Below are 22614 nucleotides of genomic sequence, written 5' to 3' on the forward strand. Positions count from 1 at the left end.
AGCAGTTTGTTGTGAGGACATTATTCTGTCGTGGGTAAGTGACTCTCAGGGTCTGAGGGCTGATGATTCTCATTGAAGCTGATTTAAGAACTCCCAGTTCATTATCCAGCCCAGCCACAGCAGCCTTGCAAAGTCTGAGCCTCTGGGAGCAAAACCACTTGCCAAAAGAGCAGGTGTGTCAGTATGAAGTGGCCTGTGAGGAGCAGCTGTAAGCATGAACTTTGCCCATTTGTTTGCTCAAGGTTTTATCTCATCCTTTATTATACAGCTCAGTGAAAATGAATATTCCTATGTCAAGCGGGGCCATATCAGAAGCAGGCTCCTCATATACTAGGTAGCCTCATAGGCAGGAGCTGTGTGTGAGAGGGGAGAGCTCTGCTTTCTGTGCCATCCCAGGAGATAGGAACACCTGAGCAAACAGCGGGCACCCAGGGAGCGTAGGTAGTGACTGTTTTGTTGGTACATTGCATGGATTTCTCATGCCCATAGTTTTCATCCTGTGGGGAAATTCTGACATTAGAGTAAGACCAGAGTGCCTGGAATGGAAAGCTTACCTTGCAAAGTTGTTTTGTCATCTTGCTTTGGGTTTTTGAATGTGGATAGCAAAATTAATATCGAAACAGAAATTTTCTTCTGAATTGATGACTAAATGTTCCACTTGGAAAGTGCTGCTGCACTGAAGTAATGCAGAAAAAAATTAAAAAATACCTACGTAGTAATTGAAGGGGCTGGTGGAATGTTTTGATTTTTAGCAAGATTGTGGGCGCTGCGGGAAATGTCTGCTGTAAAATTTGTTACTCCTTCTGGTGTTCAGGTCCCTGGCAGTGGACTTGTAGTTGGGCAGTTAAAATGGATGAGTTATTGTTTGTGTAGTGTGTTATAGGAGGATAAGGCAGTGGAATTTTCTAGGCTTAGAAACTATTTGGTGCTCTATGTAAGGCAGCTATACCCACATAAACTAAGCCAAGGATGGTTGGGAGTTAGACACTTATACTTTAGGAAAAGTGACATGGTCCTATACCAAGGGAACCTGGTGGATAGTCAGAAGACCTGCATCTTTTCCCTGGCTCTGTGTGACTTTGAACGATTTGTTTCACTGCTCTGTACCTCATTTTCCATTTTATCTGCTTTGCACCGTATGTATTTAGATATTAAACCATTAGAAATAGGACTGCCTCACACTAGGCAGAGCAACTGCACTGCTGTGACATAGTCTTAATAAATATAAACAGTGCTGCTCTTTGGATATTGAATATACATTTTGGACAATTCTAGTTAATTTTTTATTTTCAACTGTATCACCAAGGATTGATCTTCGGACCTGTATAACCAAACTTTTTCCTTATTTGCTTTCTGCTATTCTGCCTTTCGAAGGACTTTGTGGAAAAGAAAGCAGTATAAAAATCACACAACCGGTTTGGCAGGTCTTGTATAAACAGGAGAAATGCCAGGAAAAGTCTCACGGCTTTGTTGCCAGCTTGAAAAAAAAAAAAAATTCTGATTAATTTTCCCCTAATGAAAACCTCAGCCATTGCTACGTGTGAGCAGGATTGTGGGGAAGGGTGTGTAGTGGAAAGGGTTAGGGGGATGCTTGCTGGAACAAACGTGTGTCTTCAAAGCTGGGAATGTGCTTGCTCTTGGGCAGTTGTCCCAGTCACCTCCTTACTTGTAGGAGCAGAAGGGTTCTGTCATGAGTCTTGGAAACAGTTTGTTTTGATATTTTTTTTTTATTATTTTTTTTCCCCCCATCTCTTCTAACAGTCTCACACCTCAGCTTGGGTGTTAAACACACCTTACTTGATTAGATGGGGTGATTAATGTCCTCTGGTTCTTGCTGTGCTAGTGAAAGGCTGTGCTGCTCTTTGGGACGTTTTTGCTGTGGTGACTGGGTCGGGTAAGGAAACCTGCCTTGCTGACTGGGTCTGTGTGGTTGTGTAACTGTGGGAAGGGTTGCAGTGCCTCTATTCTGGTTCTTGTGGCACAGAAGGGATGTGTCTCTGGAACAGGTCCACTAGCTCTCGTCTGGCATGGACAATCTCTGCTGTGCGCTTGAGTCAAAAGATTATAAGCAATGCCTTGATATGAAGGGGTTCATAGAGAAGTTGAGGGTTATTTAAACTCAATATTAAAATGCTAAGTGAGAGCCTTTGAGAGCTTTTGCATGATATCTGCATGCCACCTCGGCTGGTTGATTTCATCAAAATCAGCTTTTTCCTCCTAATTTCTCCTCTTTTCAGAGCAGCTGTGTAACTTCAGAAAGAAGGCACTGCAGGTAGAGTCAGAACTGGATCTAGACAACTTGCTGTTCTTTCTGTCCTTCCATTTCCTGATTGTAAAATAGGATTCAAAAGGTTCTTTCCTCCAGTGCTTTTCTGTCTTGGCTGCTTTGTATTTGAGCTCTGCAGGGCAGGGGCTGTCCTCTAATCTGTTTCTGCAGTGCCTTGGACAATGGTGCTGGGTTTCAAGTTGCTTCTGGGTGCTACTGCAGTATAATTGTTCAGTTGTAACATGTGGGTTTAGAGCCTGATAGGTTTCCTAGGAGAGACTATTATTTTCTAAGATGTCTGATGCTTTTAGAAGTTGTATTGAGGGGCATAGTTTAGTGGAGAAGTATTGATGGTAGCTGAACAGTTGAACTAGATGATTTTGAAGGTCTTTTCCAACCTTGATGATTCTGTGTTTCTATGAAAGTAGGTTTTTGTTTTGCTCTATGCCGCTGAGCTAATTGCATCTCTGAATGTTTTGGTTCCTCCGCTTGTGAAGGTGAGTGCAATAACACTTCTCTTCAATGCAGGGAAATGGTGATGGTTTTATGAAGCATGTGTGGATAGTGTAGGGTTGTAGGCCATAGATAAACTTTCATACCGAGCTAAAATGGGCCCAGAACAAACACTTCACTCTTCTTTCTTGTGATGACTATGATTTATACAATTTCAGTTGGTTCAGTTCCCAAGCCTATCACGTCTGTAATGAGGAAATATTTGCAGTTCATAAGCAATCTCAGGGTAGTGGTGATGGGACTCTTGCTGCAGTGTCCATTCAGGTGTGAACCAGAAGTGTTTAGTTGTCGAAAAGAAGCCAATGACAACCAAAGTGAAACTTTAGCACTTCTCTTTTGCCAGGAGTGGTGTCACAGCCAGTGCTTTGGGATTATGAGCTGAAACAGAATAATAATTTGAGAAAGAGCAAAAAATTTGCACAGGTTGAAAGGAAAAGAATTAAAAGCTAGGTAATACAATGAACAGGAAAGGTTATGGCAGAAAAAACAGCTAAGTTGAGGTTTTTGCACTTAACCGTCCCTGCACTTGATATGCCTGTGGGCTCAGCATCATCCTGTTACCTCCACGGCACAACAAAGGATCAGAGTGCTGTGATAAAGCCACTACTTGTTTTAGCGAGTGAGTAGCGAGTCTGGGACCAGAACTTCCCTCCTCCTGTCCTTTTCACCATTTTTCTTCAAGCCTCTTGTGCAGAGCACATTTTGTCAAGTACCTTCTGGTGTAGCATCTGCTGTCCAACCCTGTATGGCAGCACTGTGTAGTGGGTGATCCACTCCTTGTTCCCCTGCTGAGTGTTGGGAGTGTCTGCGGAATTTCCACAGCATATAAGGGTGGTGTGTGATGTACCCTGTCACATGGACAGGTCGTACCTGGAAGGCATCTCTTGTTTTCACAGCAGTCGGGAAAGGATTGCTAATAGCACTCCTTACACAACAGAATATTCACTCATTTAGTTCATTACTTATTAGCTCCAGGCAGGGACATTGCAGATTTGTTAATGCTAATGGCCAAATCATTAGAGTGTGCAGCATTAATGGAGGAGAAAGCATTTAATAAAGACCCATCGCTCGACCCTGTCATTGTCCCTGGAATACAGGCGGTGTGTTAAATTCAGTCCCCACTCTCATCTTGTCACTTACCTCTTCTTAAAAGGGCAGCTTGCTGAGAAACTTCAGCTTTTCAGAAGCATCTTCTTTAAAATCAGATATGCTATGCCATGCCCAACTGTCTCTTTACAAAACTATGTTAAAAGTCTCCTTAAAGTTCTGCCAGTGCTGATGGTTCTGTGCTGGAAGGTCCATGTTTTAGAGGAAAGGAAAGCTTTTTTCAGAAACAGTGTTGCCAGCAGGAACAGGGAAGTGATTGCCCCCCTGTACTCAGCTCTGGTGAGGCCGCACCTCGAGTACTGAGTCCAGTTTTGGGCCCCTCACTAAAAGAAAGACATTGAGGCCCTGGAGCGGGTTCAAAAAAGGGCAACAAAGCTGGTGAGGGGTCTGGAGCACAGGGCTTATGAGGAGCTGCTTAAGGAGCTGGGATTGTTCAGTGTGAAGAAGAGGAGGCTCAGGGGAGACCTCATTGCACTCTATAACTACTTGAAGGGAGGTTGTGGTGAGCTGGGGGGTCGGCCTCTTCTCTCGTGTAACTGGTGATAGGACTAGAGGGAATGGCTTTGAGCTGCGCCAGGGGAGATTTAAGCTGGGTGTTAGGAAATACTTTTCTGAAAGAGTGGTCAGGCACTGGAATGGGCTGCCCAGGGAGGTGGTGGAGTCACCGACCCTGCAGGTGTTCAAGGAACATCTGGATTTTGTATTGAGGTGATAGGTGGATGGTTGGAGTGGATGATCTTGTAGGTCTTTTCTAACATTGGTGTTTCTGTGATTCTGTCATTCTTTTGCTGTGCCTCCAGCTATCCTCCAAGGTGATTTGTTTCTTTTTTCTGAATAACATTTTATGACTCATACATTGGATCAGCAGAAGGTTTAGTTTCACGTAGTTTGCATTCTGATACCATTAGATTGCTGACTGAGAGATCTTCAAAAAGCTGTTAAATAGCTCCTTAAATAAATTGTTGGGCAGCTGTTAAAAATAAGATATTTCTTGTACAGGTTAACCCACCTGCAGATTTTATTTCTTTTGATGTAACTCAGCTTCCTTCAGTTGTCTCCCACTGCATTTGAATGTTTTAATCACAGCTTCTTGTTAACTCGTCCTTCTGCAAAGTCTTCCAGATATACCTTCCCTTTCATTCATATTTATTTTCTTTATTTCCAGATACTGCTGTATTTGTCATGTCTCTCTTTGTCTCTGTAATTCCTTTACTCTTTCTTTATAAGCTAGACCTTCAGACTCTTGTAATACTTGTCTGTCTTGCAAACGTAGATATGTGTCTGCCTGTATATTTATATATGTGTAGGATAAAATGCAGAATGAAAAGCCTGCAAATGTGCAGGATACAATATTCTACAAGACACACCTCCTAGCTATTTTTTTGTAATCCTGTCAAATTTTCCTGTTTAGTCACACTAATCTCATGTTTTTCACTTTAAAGTGAGTGGCTAAAGTAGTTTAAAGATAGTAAGGGGAGAATTGTAATTTGTTGTTTCTTCCATATCTAGTTCCTGTACAGCAGATGAAGTCAGTTCAAGTATGGATCTTTTTAGGAATTCCCTCTGCATTCAGTATTGCTGGGAATCAAATAATCTGAATCCACCTGATATTTTGCAGTGGCAAACATCCACCTCCTCTTGTTTCTGGACTGGCTTATTAAGAAAATCCTTGAGAAAGGGTATTTTATCTGGCTTTCTCTCTGGATTCTGATTGATTTTTCTGTGCACCCTGGTGAGTCTTGCCTCTTTTACCACCAGCAGCCCTTATTTACAGCTCTCCTAGTCCTGAGCTGCTCTAGATTCCTTCTGGAAAGTTGCCTTTATCCGCTTAGTTGTGTTGAACACAAAGATACAGCAGCACACACTCTGTCTATGTCTTGTTACCTCTGCACTGTTTCAGCCATCAGGAGAAGCAATGTAAGGTGTAGGTCTGGACCTTGTCATAGTACCCCTGGATTTCTCCATGTATTTGATATGTCTTTTTTCATGGAAGGTCTGAAGTGTAATGAAATGCTGCTACATGGAATGCTGTGTTTCATTTTACTGGTGAGGAAAGATGCAGAGGCTTCACCTTTGCGGGCTTAAGCTGTAGTTTTGAGGGTAATCATAGTGCACCTGTGCTCTGGTGTGATGGTGTTTTCTTTTGCTAGCACCCAAGTCTGCCATCAGAGTTTCCATCCCAGTTCCTTCAGAAGCCTACAACCTTTTGCAGAGGACATGTTCTTATACTTAACCAGGGCAGGCACCTACATGATCAAATATAAACAACTTTTTCTTGATTTGTTACAGTAGCTGATATTTAGGCGTGCCTGTATTTTCTAATGGTAACAGATAGAAGATAATTATGGCATATTGTGATGCAAGTTGTTTTCAAACGTGTATGTATGCACACTGTTCACATTCAAGTTCAAATTGATTTCATGCAGATAAGGAGAGAAATTAAAATTGACTGACTGTACTGGCAACAGTAAAGATTGAGGCTCGTATCTGCACTTCACTTCCCTTGCTGTAAATCAGATCAGAATGCTTTCAAAAAGCCACTGGGGAATGTTGTATGTGTAGATGAGAGCTGAGTCTAGCCATGCAGTGGGATTGAGAATGGTCATTTCTTACATCTACGGTATTTTAAAAACATGTATTTTGTCATGTTGTAGCTGCTTAAGAATTCGTTTCCATTAATGACTGATGATTAAAAACAGCCATGACTTTTATGTGAATTATTCTCCCCTGATATTTCCACGATTTGACTGATAGGCCTGCAGATAATCCATGGAAGTGAGTGACCTGAACTTGTCCATATGATGGTTCTGACATGTGCTTTGTACTATGGAAGTCCTTCAAGTCCCATTGCGAATGATCCTGTTGGTAGCAGCTGTAGATGCACTAAAAATATTCATATTTTGTAGAATGACTGGTAGCGGTTCTTATCCTTGAAATATATTTGAATACACAGTGGCATTGCAGCTTTCCAATACCCTGATAGCTCAGTAATGCGTCCAGGTAGAGTCATGCATACTGCTGTGCCAGCCTGAATGGACCACAGAGCAGCTCTGGGATTCTCTTTTCTGTAAGAGGGCAGTTCCTTGTACACCATATTTCCCCTTCATTTTTCCATCTCTGTTTTGTGGCCTCCAGAAATTTTATGCTGAATGCATAACTCCCATGATGGGTGTTTAGGGCATGAATTCCTACACACAAACAGGCAGCATTGCAGAGCCTCTGTATGTTATAGATGAGACAACCCAGCACTCTCTTCTTTAGGAAAGAGAATGGGGAAAAACAGTGCAGCGAAATCTCTGCTGTGCAGTTCTTTCAGCCTGGAAAGTTTCTATGCATTGACCCCCGTGCTGCCCACTCGCTGTCCACACTACTTCAAAGCCTAGTGTGTTTTTTGTAGCTCTGCTGTAAACTCTCAAGCCTTCTGTGGTGGTTGGTGCTAGAAGTGGGTGCTAACAGGACTGTGGCATAGGTGCAAAAGGATTTGCTGTTTGAATCACACCTCCCTCCATACCTTGGCTGAACAGAGTTTCTTCAGAGGAATGTGTGGTAAAAACCCTGTAATGCAGATTCTGCAGTCATGAGTAGAAAAGAGGCGGGATGGGGGAGAAAATTTCTTCCTAACATCAGGCCATTGAATCTGTGGTTGACTCTCGCCTTGGAGCAGTAGGGCCAGTTGCCAGCTTTATTGCCTCTGTGGGCCTGGAAAAGTCTCCTACTTCGACTCGATAAGGCTTTGCTCTTGTCTTGATGTCTGAGGATTCCACATGCAAATTCTGAACAAAGATTTGCCTCCCATATACATTTTACACTGCCCGTCTGGGTTATCTGTGGATAACGGTCTTTTTTGTTTGTAGAAATGAATAATTTTTCATGAATCTTACTCAAGTCTTTGCCTGAATGTATGTTAGTTTTACATGATGTTATCTTCCCCTAGCCTCTTTCTGCTCTGTATTTCACCATATTAACAGCAGTCTCAGTGAAGAAATACTTTGTGAGTATGTGGCTCTGCTAGTTTTTGATTCATTTATATTTGCTAGCTTGAGTTATTTTGCAGTGTTCAGACAATAATGGAGCCGTATCATAGCGTATGCAAGGGGGATTGACCTCCACAAGCTATCTTTTCACAATACTCAAGTGCATTAATATTGCTCTCTATAAGACTTTAATTTAATAAGAGCAGTATCTGTGATCATTTTAGGAGAGGCATGGGATTCTCCACCATCTTCTTTCCCCTTTCCTTTTGTGATGAACTGTTGTACCTCACTGTTTTTTATTTGCTTTGGAATTTGCCTGACTGAGGATTGTGATGTGACAGGCTAGTTATCTTCTGCCCTTGTGCTGGGAAGTTGGTTGGAGACAAGCTGAAGAGAGGAGGCAGGGAGGAACTGAACTTCACAAAATCACTAAGGTCACCAAGACAATCTCTGTTCTCTGTGTGCAGGAAATGAGATATTAATCTTTTCCCAGTGCTACTTTGCATAAGGTCCATTCCAGAGAGCTGTGTTTGTTTTAATTTCTCTAATTACTGATAGTGTGCTGATTAGGCTGCTATAGATTTGACGTGAATAGCTATATTAATGGGATCAAAAATGAGGAGAAGTCTGCCATGGAAATTAAGGAGATGATAGCAACAGGGGGATGGAAGGGAAGTAGAGAGTTTAATTTGTACACTGGTACTGCAGAACTCTGCTTTTCTTTTTCTCTTGATCATTCTTCCCTGGCAGCAGTTACAGTATGCAAGCTATGGAGCTGACCAAAATCCCCAGATGATTTAATTGTGTATCCAAAGCCATACAGTGCCTTAGGGCTTCTGATTTCCTTCCTCTTTCCTGTGTCAGTTCCTGTAACTGTGGGTGCTCTCTTGGACTTTTTTATCTAGCACGCAAAACACTGATGAATCTTCCTTCTCTTCCTCTTCACCTGACTTGCTTTCCTAATGATTAACTTGCCTGCTTTCTTGCTGCCAGCCCTTGTGCAATCTTTGGCTGGTTTGCTGGCATAGCCCTTTTGGGTACCTGGACATCAAGGGCATTCTGAGGCATTCCTTCGCACCAATAACTCTCTCCTCCAAGGCCATTTTTTCCCCTCTGCCTTATCCAAGGCACCTATGCCTAAGAGGAACCACAGCAGCCTAACCAACCCCCCTGACCCTACTTTCAAGCTTTCCCTAGATCCAATTCCCAAGGCTTGTCTTTCCATTTTTCCTTTTCTAGATGTGCTCACTGAAAAAGATGGAAACCCTGGTAATCTGTCCCTGCAAGGCTGAACATCCTCTGTGATGTAAGGTCTGTGGTTTTGTGTGCAGAATACCACCTTCTGCAGTCCTGAGAGCTACAGCCATACTTCTCAAACCCAGATTTGCACAAGTCAAGGATGAGCTACTCCAGCATTTTTTAAGCCAGTGCAGGGGAAACTTAGGCCTTCCCAAAATCAAGTTGGACACCAAAACCTCTTTGCACCTGCTAGTGCTGCCTTTCTGAGCATATGTCCCACAGTTAAGGAACTGGAGTGGGGTAATAGGATGGTACATAGGTACCTGGAAACTTTCCTGCAAAGCAGCATCTCACTGTTTCTGTCCTCTGAGTAGAGACAAACTGTGAGGCTACTACAGGAAATTTTCTGCCTCTTTAGTTCCAATTGTTGGCCCCCAGTAATTAAGGCAGCCCAGATTTTCATGTCTACACCTAGTGGTACTATTGGAGAAAACAGGACAAACAAGAAATTCAACAAGATGGGCATCAAGTGACACACATGGATCCTGGGTGGCAAAGGCATGTCATCTTTCAGTCTTGGTTGACTTCCCCTGTGTAGCATCATCGCACACAGTACAAGAATAGGCTTTTACATACTGAGAAGTCATCTGGATTTTATATCCAGTGTAGGGTATTTGGTGTCAATGGCTCAATGTCCTGATGGATATCAGCAACGAGTGGTGTCAGTACTGAGACCAGTGCTGTTTAACATCTTCACCAGTAACAGTGGGATTGAGTCACCCTCAGCAAGTTTGTGGATGACACTCAGCTGCATAGCATGGTTGACATGCCCAAGGGACAGGATATCATTTAAAGAGATGTTATAGAGGGGAAGGAGGGGGTCAGTCTCTTTAGCAAGGTCTGTTGTGATCGGATGGAGGGAAGTGGTTTCAGACTAAAAGAAGAGAGATTAAGGTTGGGCATAAAGAAGTTTTTTTTTTTTTTACAGTTAGAGTGATGAGGCAACTGGATGCCTGAAGTTGCCTGAAGAGGTGGTGAAAGCCTTGTCCCTGGAGATATTCAAGAGGACTCTGGACAGAGCTTTGAGCAACCTGATCTAGCTGTAGATGTCCCTGTTCACTGTGGGAGTTGGACTGGATGATCTTTAGAAGGTCCCTTACAACTCAAAAGATTCTATGAGTCATTCTTCAAACTGAATTCAACGTGTAATGGCTCTGGGAGTCTGATCAGTCGTTATATACACTCCTGCAAGGTAGTCATGATCAATATATCTTGCGAGTTACCTTACTTTTTTAGACAGGATAGTTTGACTAAGGTTCTCTCAGTCCCAATACATTCTTTTTGTCTCTTTATAGTACAAAAAGAACAAAACAGTTGCTTGTATTGGTTCTTAAGCATGTGGTTAATCTGTCCTTACTAGATGGGGCACCTGAAAGCATGCCTTAGTTTCAGCAAACCTGGGTGGCTGTCTAGATGGCCCTGTTGGAGCACCAGACACTACAGCAAACTTTGGGGAGGGTCTCTGTGAAGGTTGATCTAATGCATTTCTTTCATAGTTAAGATGAGTTTTTATGGTGAAACTTTGATAGAATCATAGAATCCTTTGAGTTGAAAAGGACCTCTGAAGGTCATCTAGTCCAACTCCCTTGCCATTAGCAGGGTCATCTACAGCTAGATCAGGTTGCTCAGACCCTGGTCCAGCCGAACCATGAATGTCTCCTGGAATGAGGCATCCACCACCTCCCTGGCCAACTTGTGCCAGTGCTTCACTACCCTTTTTGTAAAAAACTATTTTTTTACATCCAGTCTAAGTCTGCCCTGTTTTAGTTTGAAACCATTGCCTCATGTCCTGTTGCAGTGGACCCTGCTAAAGAGTCTGTCCCCTTCTTTCTTGTAGCCCCCGCTTTTAGGTACTGAAAGGGATACATCCTTGACTCACTGTGAACTAAAGAAAGCTTTTCAAAAACTGTGACAACGATCAATATGCCTACTGTTTTATCCAATTCATTGTTGCTACTGGTGAAACATTAAGAAACTGCTATTTTGAAGTTACTCATAGATACTTGTTGTTTTGGGGCTGAGCATTTGGTCCCTTGTGAGCTTAAATGTTTCTAGAGTCCCATGGCAGGCAGTGGATCTGGAACTCAGTAATGCCAAGTTCCTTCCTAACACTCATCACTAATAGTTTCAAAGGGCCACATCAAAAGTATATTAACTTAACCTCTTTTACCAGTAAACCAGACTGCATCAAGGCTTTTTACTCAAGTACACGCAATAAGCTTCATCCTGGTTCTGCTGCTTGTCCTGCCTCCCAGGCTTCTTCTTGAACAACCCTGCTGTTGAACCGTCTTGTCTATTCTTGGCCTTAACGCAAAGGGAAATATTTAACTGACTGATTACAAAACTTGTTCAGAAAAATTTCTAATACCAGTGTGTCTGGTTGCATAACCTTAAAAGCATGAGATACCAACCATATTTTCTTTGATGGATCACATAAGAAAAGTTCAAGAGATATGAAGATGAAAAATCGTTCTCAAATAAATCCTATTTTAGAGATAACACAACAGATATCTCCAGGAAGTGTGATTCTGAAGAGCCTCTATAGGACTGGAAAAGTAACTGTGACCTTCTGCATTCACACTCCTGGGGAGGTGGGGTACCGTGTGTGATTGGAACATGGAGCTATGGTAAGCTGAAGAACTGGAATGATGTTTGCACCTTGCTGCAAACAGGGATGAACTTCATTTTTTCCACAAGCCCTGTGTCTTGACCTCCCTGTGACTTTTCTCTTTTGCATCTTTTGGAAATCTGGCCAGGACGGTTACAAGGATCATTCTTTCAGGATGCATTTGTTAAGTCTCTTGCCCTTGGGAGACGTATGCAGTCCTGTTTCAAGACAGCTCTGCTCTGAAATTACTTAGCTCATTTGAGCTTTGCTCTTTCTGTGGCTCAGGTTGCCTGTGTGTCTAATAAAAAGACTTACCTAATATCTGCAGATTGCTTTGATATTTGGGTTAAAGATGCTGGAAAAAATGCAGAATTCATGAGAGAGGACATTTCAAAGGCACGTATGAGAGCTGGAGAGCTAATTCTCCTTTGTGCCTTGTAAAATGTTTTCTGCAAATATTGCCAATTCGCACATTACTGTGGACATCTAAAATGCATGGAAAAAATAACTGGGACAAAATGAGTGAGTTTGCATTTCCACAACTTCTTTGTGTTTCCTACTGTCCTGTTCTTACGAATACTAGGAAACAGTTATTGCAATACATTGACTTGTAACACTAAATCTCCATGCAGCTGTCTAGGTATAAATATGGGTACCATATGCCTGTAGTAGATTAATCATTGCTGGGAGAAAGGCAGTGCATGCATTATAAAAAATGCATTGGATTCTGGATTTGGTTTTATCTGCTGATTTGACTTTCCTTCTGCTGTTGGCTAGCGAGAAGGCCTCTTGAGGCCACTTAGCACTTGTCTTTGCAGTGGTCATTCCGTATTTCTCTGAGCATGAAATGGGACCTGAGGTCAGTCTGCATCTTACATTCCGGGGGAAAAGGACTTCAGGTCTCCCATATGTCCTCTTGAACTCGTTTGCAGAGGCAAGCATTTCAAAAGTGTTCCTCTTTTCATAAATATCTTGTTCAATAAACAAAATGAGCTTAAGTGTTGTTCAATTACCTGAGCTGTGGTTTGCAGCAGGAAATGCTGGGAAGTGGCTAGTCTTGTTGCTCATTGCTAGCATGTGCACCACAGAACAGGCACATTTTCTGCAAGGTTGCAGAACATGCTCCATGCTGGAGTTGGACTTCAGGGGAACATGAGGCATAGAGTTACTGTTTTGGATCATGGAAAGTCTGTAGTATATGAAACCCAGATTCTTAAGAGAGACTAGTGCTTCTGTGTGAGCTTCTCAGTAGACATGTGATAGCAGCATGTTATGCCAGGCTGAGCTGGACTTGGTTTGAAGCAGTGATGGAGAGAGACTCTGTAGGTTCTTTATAGCCTGTTTCATGAGCAGAGAAAGTTTTCTGCTTTAGCATATTTGTTATTTACATTATACAAATCTCTCCTTTCCTTTGCTGGCAGTGAGGTTGCTAATGGTACATTGTAGATGTGCCTTTATCAGTGTCAGTCCAATTCCATGTCCTGTAGCTCTGATAATGTTGTGGTTTCTAATGTCCTTCTGTTACTCTAATGTTAGGTTTGTCCTCTCCACTTGCTAGAGAACAGATTGAGGGTTGAGATTTACACATATACTGTCCTGCAAACGCTCAGAAGCAAAGATAGCTTCTTTTGCTTCTGTATCTATGTGGATGTAACTCCATGCTGTTTGCACTGCCATCATTGAATGTCAGCAGCCCGGTTTTGGAACATATGTTAATACATTGCCTTCTAAGAAGTGTATGATTATGGCTTTATTTTTTTCATGTTTCTACGAACATGATGTGCCTATGTTTATTTACAAAGGGTATAATTTGCGTTGTGAGTGAAGATCGTGCTCAGAATGCAGAAGAGTTTTCCCATTAGATTGGATGAAATTTAAATCTTAAATTTTTGGCAGATATTTTCAGAAATAAACTAAATGATAACAATTATGAACCTAACACAGCATTGACAAATTGCTCTTTAGCTTTACTGGACTGTCCTTGCTTAGCTGCTTTCTGTATGCTGGTTTACTTAGTTGGTTGCAAGTTTAACTACTTCAAAGAAAGTGCTATTAACAAGTTTAAGCAGGAATACAAAAGTACTGCATTACTCACTGGTAAATAGAGTGATTTTTAGTGATAGAGTGGTTCTGTGCAGCAAAAGTAAAACTAATGTCTTTAAAATGCTCTAAAGTGTTAAATAGTTAAGAAACATGCTCAGATCTCTGTTAGCATAAGATTAAGCGTTTTCAGCGGTCTCTGTAGCAGTATGCACACACGTATAATGAAATTGCTGTCATATTTTCACCAACATAAAACCCACTGAGGCTACCCACTTCTGTGTCACTTCTCTTTTCTCCCTCAGCAACTTTCTGAGAAACTCCTTGGAAACTTCTCGGTTCTCCTGAAAATTAAAACTGTAGTGTCAGAGGTGCTTGGTTGCTGACACTGTTTCAGGCTCGGAGCAGGCAGGCCTTCGGCTGTGATCTGTGGCAGGCTTGATGCTGCGGCCTGATGCCACAGGCCCCCATCGTGCATACCTCCTTCTTTCTTCCCATCTCCCCCAACCCCTGCCTTGAATTCACACCTCTGTTCCAAAGTTCACATTGTCTTCTCTTTCTCTCCCCCACTTTCTTTTTAACAGCAAGAGAGAATTTCGTACACACCTCCAGCCAGCCCAGTACCAAATTACACTTCCTCGTCACCACTACATGTCCCAGTGCCTCGAGCGATCAGGATGGAGGAAGACACGATCAGACTGCCAGCACACCTGCGTGAGTGTCACTTCCTGGAACTGAGGAGGGTGCAGGGCAGTGTGAGGGGGGAGGATATATTTTTTTTTTTAAAAAAAAAGATATGTGGGGAAGTACCCTGGCTTTAGAATTTTCTTTAAAGCTCTTGCTGGTTTGATTTTCAGTATGTTATTTTTAAACACCTCAGATCATTGTTTTCTTTCCCCACCACGACCTTCTATCAAGGATTTGGCTTCTCTCTCTTGACAGGGAAAAATGTGGAGGTTTTATTTTGTCAGGAAGCACTATGTATCTGTCCGTGTTTTAGGAATTGCTCACTGATATGCTGTGGCACAAAGTCAGTTTCACTAACTGTGGTAAGTGGAGTGCATTTTTTCAGTGGGGTTTTTTCCAGTTGTTGTGAGTAAGTACTGGAGCTCAGGCACTCTGCTACTACTCAGAGGCAGTGATGAACAAGGAGGAAAGGGCTAATCTGTACATGAAAGCATAGTGCAAAGGAGGAAGGACACAACAATGCTTTTATAACAAAAACTGGAGCTGGGATCAAGGTGAGAGCCAGGCACTTCCTTGCTCAGATGATTTAATGTTTGAGGAATAAGAAAGGCCGAGGGCTATTGACGAGGGAGAGGTGAGATAGGGTGGGGATGAGGAAGAATGGAATTGTCCTTTTAGGGAGGAAGCAGTTCTGATGCAAGTTGAGAGATTTTAAGAAAACTTTTATCAGGTGTCACGTTCCTGGAGTACTTGAGCAATAAGAAGCAACCGGGGCCAGTGGAAATGTAGTTTCCACTGTCAGTGGTGTCAGATGTTGCCATCTGACAAATTTATTTGGGATTTTGGAAAATAGTCTCCTGAGGTGGTCTTTCAGGTTTTTGTTTGTTTGTTTGTTTGTTTGTGTTAAAGTGAAAAAAGAGTTTTCATTCCTGTCCTCAGTTGTTTAACAAGCATGGTCCTTTTCTGGATGCAAACTGTTCTCCCAGCACTTCAGTAATCCTGTGCTCACACCCTTGATGGCCAGTGAGTTACAGTGCTCCAAGATTGCTTAAAGCCCACGCCTCTTTCTGCACAGTCCTGGTTTTGTTGCCTGTGCATAACCCAGGTTGTACTTTTGATGGGCTGGAATGCAAGCTGGCTCTACAGCTTTCTTTGTGGGTCTGGCTAGCGCCTGAGTAGCCAGACTTCTGATCTCCCTGAGCTTTCTTGCCTCTGCCTGTGGATGCTGGCTGGCTTGTTTCCCCAGCATTGGGCAGACTTGCTAGTAAACTTGTGGTCAATTTTGAAGCTTATGCCCAAAATGTAGAGAAAAAAAGTCAACACGGAGCAGTTCTCCGCACTGTGGCTTTAGCCCCTGAGATTTTTTTCTTCCCCTTGTTGTGTTATTTAGTGGAATTTAATTCTGGTTTGAGAACTGCTGTCTGTCTTCTCCTCAGAGGATCATGTCTAGCTTTCAAATTTTACTGCCTTCCTAACTGAGTTCTATGAGCACAGCATAGAAAGGCAGAGACACTTGATGCTGAAAGGGTGGGGCACTGTTTACTACCAGCTTCCTTCTTATCAACTTGCCAGCATGCTAGGTAAAGTGTGAAGCTTAAAAGGTTTCCTTTCAGTCAATTTCTGTCCAGTGTTTTGGCTGTGACTGAATCTTTTGCCTTGATTTTTTTTTTTTTTTGAATTTTCACGTTTTAAAACTTTTAAGGAAGCTTTTGTCCCGTTATTATTTCCACGCCAGTCTGACCTTCTGTATTATAAAAACACAGAAGATTAATTATTAAACATCTGTCTATTCTTTGACAAAGTCAGTGTCTCAGATCATAAACAATGTGAAGCACGTTTACATAGCCTTACTAGTATTCTTATTAGTCTGTAGCAATACAGTATTTTTAGCTCAGTATGCAATAATTATTGACCCAAACACTCACATTCAGAACCACTGTTTAGAGTGTATGGATTTATAACAAGGCCAGAAGGGATCATTATGAATTTCTAGAATTATCTCTGGTATTACTCGAGTTACAGAATTTCACTCAGTACCTCTGTGTTTTAAGTTCAGTAGCTGCTTGAGCAATAGCATTTTATAGAGAAAGATTCCGCCATGTAAATACTTAAGGGATAGGGAGGATATAAGGTTTCTTCCTAAGTTCTGTCAGTGCTTAAAATGCATAATTATCCTCCTTATTTGCTGTTTTTTTTTTTTTTTAAGTGCCCTATTTATAGTTTGAATTAGTCGAGCTCAGTTTCAAACTACTGGATCTCATCATCACCTTTCCTGTTAAATATTGCCAAAAGACTACTCTTGATTATAGGTGCTTTTTGATAAAGTAATTCTTTAACCTTTTCTTGACTAAACTATCTAGGATGAGAGGTTCTTTATTTTCCTGTAGAGTTTGTGGATTACAGATTGTGTTGGTATGATCTCCTGCAAACTGTTTCCCACCTAAGACATCCTTCTTAAGGTGAAGACTTCAGATTTCAAGATCATATTCCAGAAGCAGTCTTCCTCGTGCCAGCTATAGAAATAGCTTAGTACATTCTGGATCTTGAGTCATGAGGTTCAAAGGCTATGGGATTTTGCAGTTCCTGCATGTACTCTTCTCACTTTTTAGAGATATCTGAGACACAGCTTTGGTCACAATTCTGAACTTTTATAAAATGGCAAGTGTCTGAGTGATATTTCAGGCCGTGCTACTTTGTGTGAAGATTGGATCTATTTCCACAAAGTCTGAGTGTTTTTTAAATCTGAGACTTTGTTAGTTTGCAGCTTTGATTTTGTTTTTATTGATGAGGTAAAGCGTAACTTCCCTGAAGCCTCACTCCAGTGCAACAGCAAGATATGATGTTTCCAGCTGTGCATAGAACTGGTAGCTAAGTGGATCTCCGTTTACTCTCTGTTCCATGACATTCTGGTATTACCAAAACAAAGACAAATTTTAGTCCTAGACTGTATGTTATCCTTTCTGCCAACTTGCAAGTTCAAGAACCATGCTACAGATACCACTGAAAGCAGCAGTTGGCCCAGGCATTGATTTTGCTCCAGTGGCAATGCAGTAGGAGAAAGGAGAACAAGAGAGAAACGTTTTAGATGGAACATGAATTACACTTGGTAGATTCAGATAGTATTTTATGCCTTCCTTATTAGAAACTTCATTGTTTCTAATGTTTAAGAGCTCTTTAAAGGTGCTAATACCCAATATTATCTGGACAATAAGTAGAACAATTTCCTTTGCAATAGATTATTCCTCAGTGTTTGGTGAGCAAATGATTCTTAGCTATGCTGAGATATTTGATCCAGAAACTGAAGAAAGGAGAACTGCAAAGTTGAGAAGAGTGGAATGCAGATCCCTTAGTGCTACAAGCATACAGAGTATTCTTTCTTCACCTTGGTCAACACAGATAGAAATCTGTAGAGAAACCTTTCCCAGGATTGACACGAAGACACTTTTCCCATTTTCACTCATTCTTCCCTGTTTTAATTAGCTGTTTTCTTACCAGCCTGGTGTATGCCTGTAGTATAGAACTACAATGTAATCAATCTTATCATTGAAGCTTTGGGATAGTGAGAATGATTTCCTGATAGTACACAATTTTATCTGGTGTTATGCTTCTCTGTAAGTAACTTTTGACCCATGCATCTAAAAGTGCTCATTTGCTTAATATCTACTTTTTTATCTATAAAATATGTATTGGGCGTGCTGTAAATTGACTATCAGTACAATGCTAGAGAATGTGTTTGAGGTATGTAGACAGAAAGTACAATAATCTCCAGTTTGCACTTTGTCCCTGGTTTATATGCGTGGTAGGTTTGCAGCGTGCTTGATCTCTACCAGACTACACTAACATCAGATAGAACAGTGGAGTGGTTTAGAAAGGACTTGAGAAGCAATTTCAGCTCTTCTACAAGTCTCTGCCCTTTGTGTCTTCTGTGACCTTGGATATCTTGATTTTGTTTCCCTATTCTAAAATGAAAAAATTGTGAGTGCATAATTTTTTTTTTTAATTGTAAATATTAATAAAATGATAATAGAGAATGCTGTGAAAAATGGAAGCTATTACACTATTTGCATTCCCCTTATCTCTGAGGAAGCTTAATCCATATTACCATGGAGAGAAAGTTCTTTCTTTTTCTTTTTCTTAAAAACAACTTATTTTTGTCCGATTCAATGACATTAGTTATTCATTTTATGCTCTGGCCAATTGCTTGTGGTTAAAAAAAAAACAAAAAACAAAAAACAAAAAAAAAAAACCTCTTGGATCTGGAAAGAAGGTATTCCATGTAAGATATGGATATGTCTATTAATATGTGCTGAATTAGTGAATAAACAGTTTTTCCCTTTTTTATAGTACACAGAAAGAAAATAAGGTGTTTTGCCATCTATAACAGCAACTGTAATTACATGCTTACAGGCTTCATGATTTTCTTTTGGTCTCTCTGAACATAAAACTTCTTCAAGACACAGAAACATCAGTGTTGAAAAAGGACTTGTTGCATGGTCTAATCTGTGCCCTTGCCTGTAAAGCAGCATTCCCCTGTGCACGTATCTGTCAGTTTGCACAGTCTGATTTTTATCTCTAAAGGGCATCTTCTCTTGGGAGCACACGTTTGTTTAGGGAGATGGACATTATCTCATGGGCAAAGATTTCACAGTGTTCTCTATTGATACAAGTTCATTTCTTCCTCTGAACTAATTACTCGCTTGTTTTTCTTTGCTGTTGGCATCCTTCATGTGCCTGCAGCCCATTGTCATAGCAAGGCACATTGCACATACTTTTCTGTACACACAAACCAATTATTCTTGGCAGCAACTAGCTTTTCTTGTTCTTGCTTTTCTCTGAACCCCCAACAGCCTGCACTAATATTCAGAGTAAAAAAGACACACTCTAGTTACCATGATACATGCATCATTTTGTGCTGTTGTTTTTTGACTGCTCTCACTTTTGGGTGAGTGGTGGTGAAGAAAGATGGGGACCTGTTTGTAAGGTTGAGTATTCCTTGTTTCAGATATAAAATTGGGTTCTGGTCTTTGGTTTTCCAGTCTGGTGTACATTCTAGGCTACAGATGATTTTGATGAACTTCAGTGCATTTAGGTCTGGTCATATTCTGCTAGTCTGATCACTTTTTTTTTATCTTAACATATTTGTGTTCTTTTCAATTGCTGTCTGTTCCACTGCCTTCATTGAGGAGGTCTGAAGGGAAATTTGCTTAGTTTTCTGCAGTGATTGTGTTAAGGGCATACCTTTTTAGTGACTGCTTTGTAGGAATCTTTCTGCATGCTTTTTATACTGCTATTTTATACTCCTCAGTGGAAAGCAGTGTAGTGCCTCTGTATTGGTTCTCCATCTTTGTGATCTATACCACATCCTACAAACATGCCTTCTGTGTAACCCTTAGTATTGGACATGAGTAGAAGGGCAGGTCAAGATGTTGAAGGGCTCTCACATGGGAGGTTCTGTAAACTAAACCGCTCATCGGACACCAAAGTAAATTTATTGTGAGTTTCTTTCTCATGATCAGATGCTGTTGCTTGTATGCATCATTTGTGTTTTAAGGGCACCAGTTTTCTTTTTTGTAAAGGAATACAGGAAACGATTAAGAGGGAGGAAACAACAACATTGTCTTCGTTGCCAAGGATCCATTTTTTTCTCCCTAGTGTCTATTAATTGTTACTCCTTTTATTAATCGTTTGGCACCTGTTAATTATTCAACAATTTTGGCTAGCAGATGGAAAACCACTTTGAAGTGTTAGACATATTATTACTTAGTTACTAGAATATTCAGTGCATTGAACTGGAAGTATGTAGTGAGACAGGAAAAAAAAACCCTTCACGCTGAGCTACATTTAGAGTAGCAAGCAATAAAAATATTTACTTTGGAGGGATCTTTGGGGAACAAAACTGACTGACGCACATGCAGGAAAAGTAAAATAAAAGCTGCATAAGACAAAGGGACTGTGAGAGGTGGCCAAAATGTCAAATTAATGACTATGAGACTAATCTGCTGAAATGAATACTTAGATTCCCACTGATTTTAATGGGATCTGAACTGTTCTCTTTCTCAGATGATTGGCTTCTTCCTCATCTTTCTTTGCTCTTCTCTGACAATATGGCCACTTAAACCTAATTCCTCCCTCTTACTGTCCTTCATATGCTTGTCTTTCCCTCTAATCTCCTTTTTATGCTATATTTTTTCTGTGTGTAGCTTGTTCTTTCCTAAGCAATCCAAATCCACTTCCAAAAAAAAAAAAAAGAAAAAAAAAAAGAAAAAAAAAGCCTGAACATTGGCACTATTCTGCACTATTCACTACCACCTTGATTGTTTGCAGTTCTTAATCTTCTTGCTGTTGTATCTTCTTTCACCATAGGCTTTTCTTGCACATTTACATTGTGAGCTACTGAGAGCAGAGCCCAAGCATTTAGTAATGATTTATGATTGTGAATTGCATACATGTTATAATGAAAAGTGTGAATAATGGATATGTTATTTATACTTACCTTTACCTAAATGTTCATTTTCTACCATGGCTTATCTGAATTTAACTCATCTACAGGTTTTCATTGGATTTCTAACAGCTGATATGGGGGAAGAAGGGAAACCAGTCAGTATTTTTGCTTCAGATCTTGCCTCTGAAACAGAGGATGTATTCTAAAGCTTAGCAAAATGGAATTTATCAATACAGCCAGCCAGTGACCGCTTGAGTGTGGTACAAAGCACGTCCTGGCTCCTGGGTGTTCCGTGCTATAAGTTTCCAGTCTGCTTTGAGGAATCATATGCTCAGGCAATTTGGATAGGTTGGAAGCACAGTCTCACATTCACTCTTGAACCATGTCTGGATGCAGTACAGATGCAGCTGTTCTATTCAGAAGAACGTTATGTGGGGCTGGGGGACTGAAACCTTATTACTGATCCAGCTGTGAAAATGGAAGCTTTTGCACCATGAAAATCCTCATTTACGCTTTTCTGACATGATCTTTGTTTATCTCCTGGAGGGAACTGAGCGACTTGTCACAAGGTGTACATCAAGGTGACTCGGGGTCCATTTTGTTCTGTCAACCTGATGTAATCAGCTGTTGAGCTGAACCTTAAATCTATTTGTTCTTTACTGCAGCCTAATTACTGGGGCAGAGGCACCCAGATCAAATGTGAAAAATGTTCGGAAGAGCCAGTGCCACGAACTGATTTCTGCTTCTTGAGAGAGTGTTTTGGACCCAAGCATTTTTTTATTTATATGTGGGATATATAAATATATTTTTATATATACACAAATATTTTATTTTCGTGTGTGTATATATACACAAGGTGAGTTAGTGCAGCAGTTTCCTGCACTGACAAACCAAGTGGAAGTGTGTGGATGAATGAAATCCTTCCTGTCCTGGTGGGAACTTGTAAAGCAGCTCTGAGGTGGGAATCTGAGACCTCTGCTTTGGGGCATGGAGGACTCATCATTTGAGGGTCTCAGTGGTACTCAGCCAATCTCTTACACTCCTGGAAAGCTTCACTTACGGGTTTAAGTATTTGAACACAGATTCACCTCTGTTCAGTGGGGAAAGGGAGCAGTGTCACTTTAATGTGGGATTCATCTGGTCCCTTGTGAAATTCCCCTGGAAAATGTGGAGAGGAGTAAGAAGCAAAAGCAGCAGGACATTTATGGCATTGCTGGATTTGAAGCATTTTTAGCTTTGTCTTAAAGGGATGCTGTCAGAATCAGTGACTCTAAAATTAGATTGCTTTTCTCTTTCCATCCCAAATGTGTCAACTTTTTTTTTTCATTTGTGTTTTGTTGCAAATCTTCTATGTTAATTTTTTAAAATAAAATTAATGTAAAGAGCCCAGTATTCTTAATAACCACACAATTAAAGAAAGCACAGAAGAGAGACTGTGGTAAGCCATGATTAAGAACTCTACAATAACATGTGGTGAGTGCCTTGCAACAGAACACAGGAGTGATAGAAAACCTTGCAGAACCAACATAGCATGTGTGCTGCATTCACTCCTTTAGTAAAAAACAGCTGAGCCTGTGAACGTTGGAAGAAAGCACACCTGTCCAGCACTTAGAGGGACTACCAGGATGTGGCATACCAAGATTTGGAATACTGCATCCAGATGTGGAGTCCTCAGTAC

General features: G+C 41.0%; 1 protein-coding gene across 8 annotated transcripts in view; it reads left to right on the forward strand.

Moving 5' to 3' along the window:
• Positions 1 to 22614, forward strand: part of ETV6 (ETS variant transcription factor 6) — a 129334-nt gene that overhangs the window by 28796 nt on the left and 77924 nt on the right. For 6 of the 8 annotated variants that reach the window (XM_085233415.1, XM_010716090.4, XM_085233388.1 and 3 more), the window contains exon 2: positions 14392 to 14521. The exons of 1 other annotated variant lie outside the window; for it this stretch is intronic. In XM_085233415.1, coding sequence (XP_085089541.1) covers positions 14459 to 14521 — 63 coding nt within the window. In that variant the 5' untranslated portion in view covers positions 14392 to 14458. Of the gene's footprint in view, positions 1 to 14391; positions 14522 to 14807; positions 14857 to 22614 lie in introns of those variants that run through there. One more of the 8 variants, XM_019617076.3, reaches the window with a different exon arrangement.

Source organism: Meleagris gallopavo, chromosome 1 (genome assembly GCF_905368555.1).
Source record: "Meleagris gallopavo chromosome 1, MGAL_WU_HG_1.1, whole genome shotgun sequence".
Lineage (NCBI taxonomy): Eukaryota > Metazoa > Chordata > Aves > Galliformes > Phasianidae > Meleagris > Meleagris gallopavo.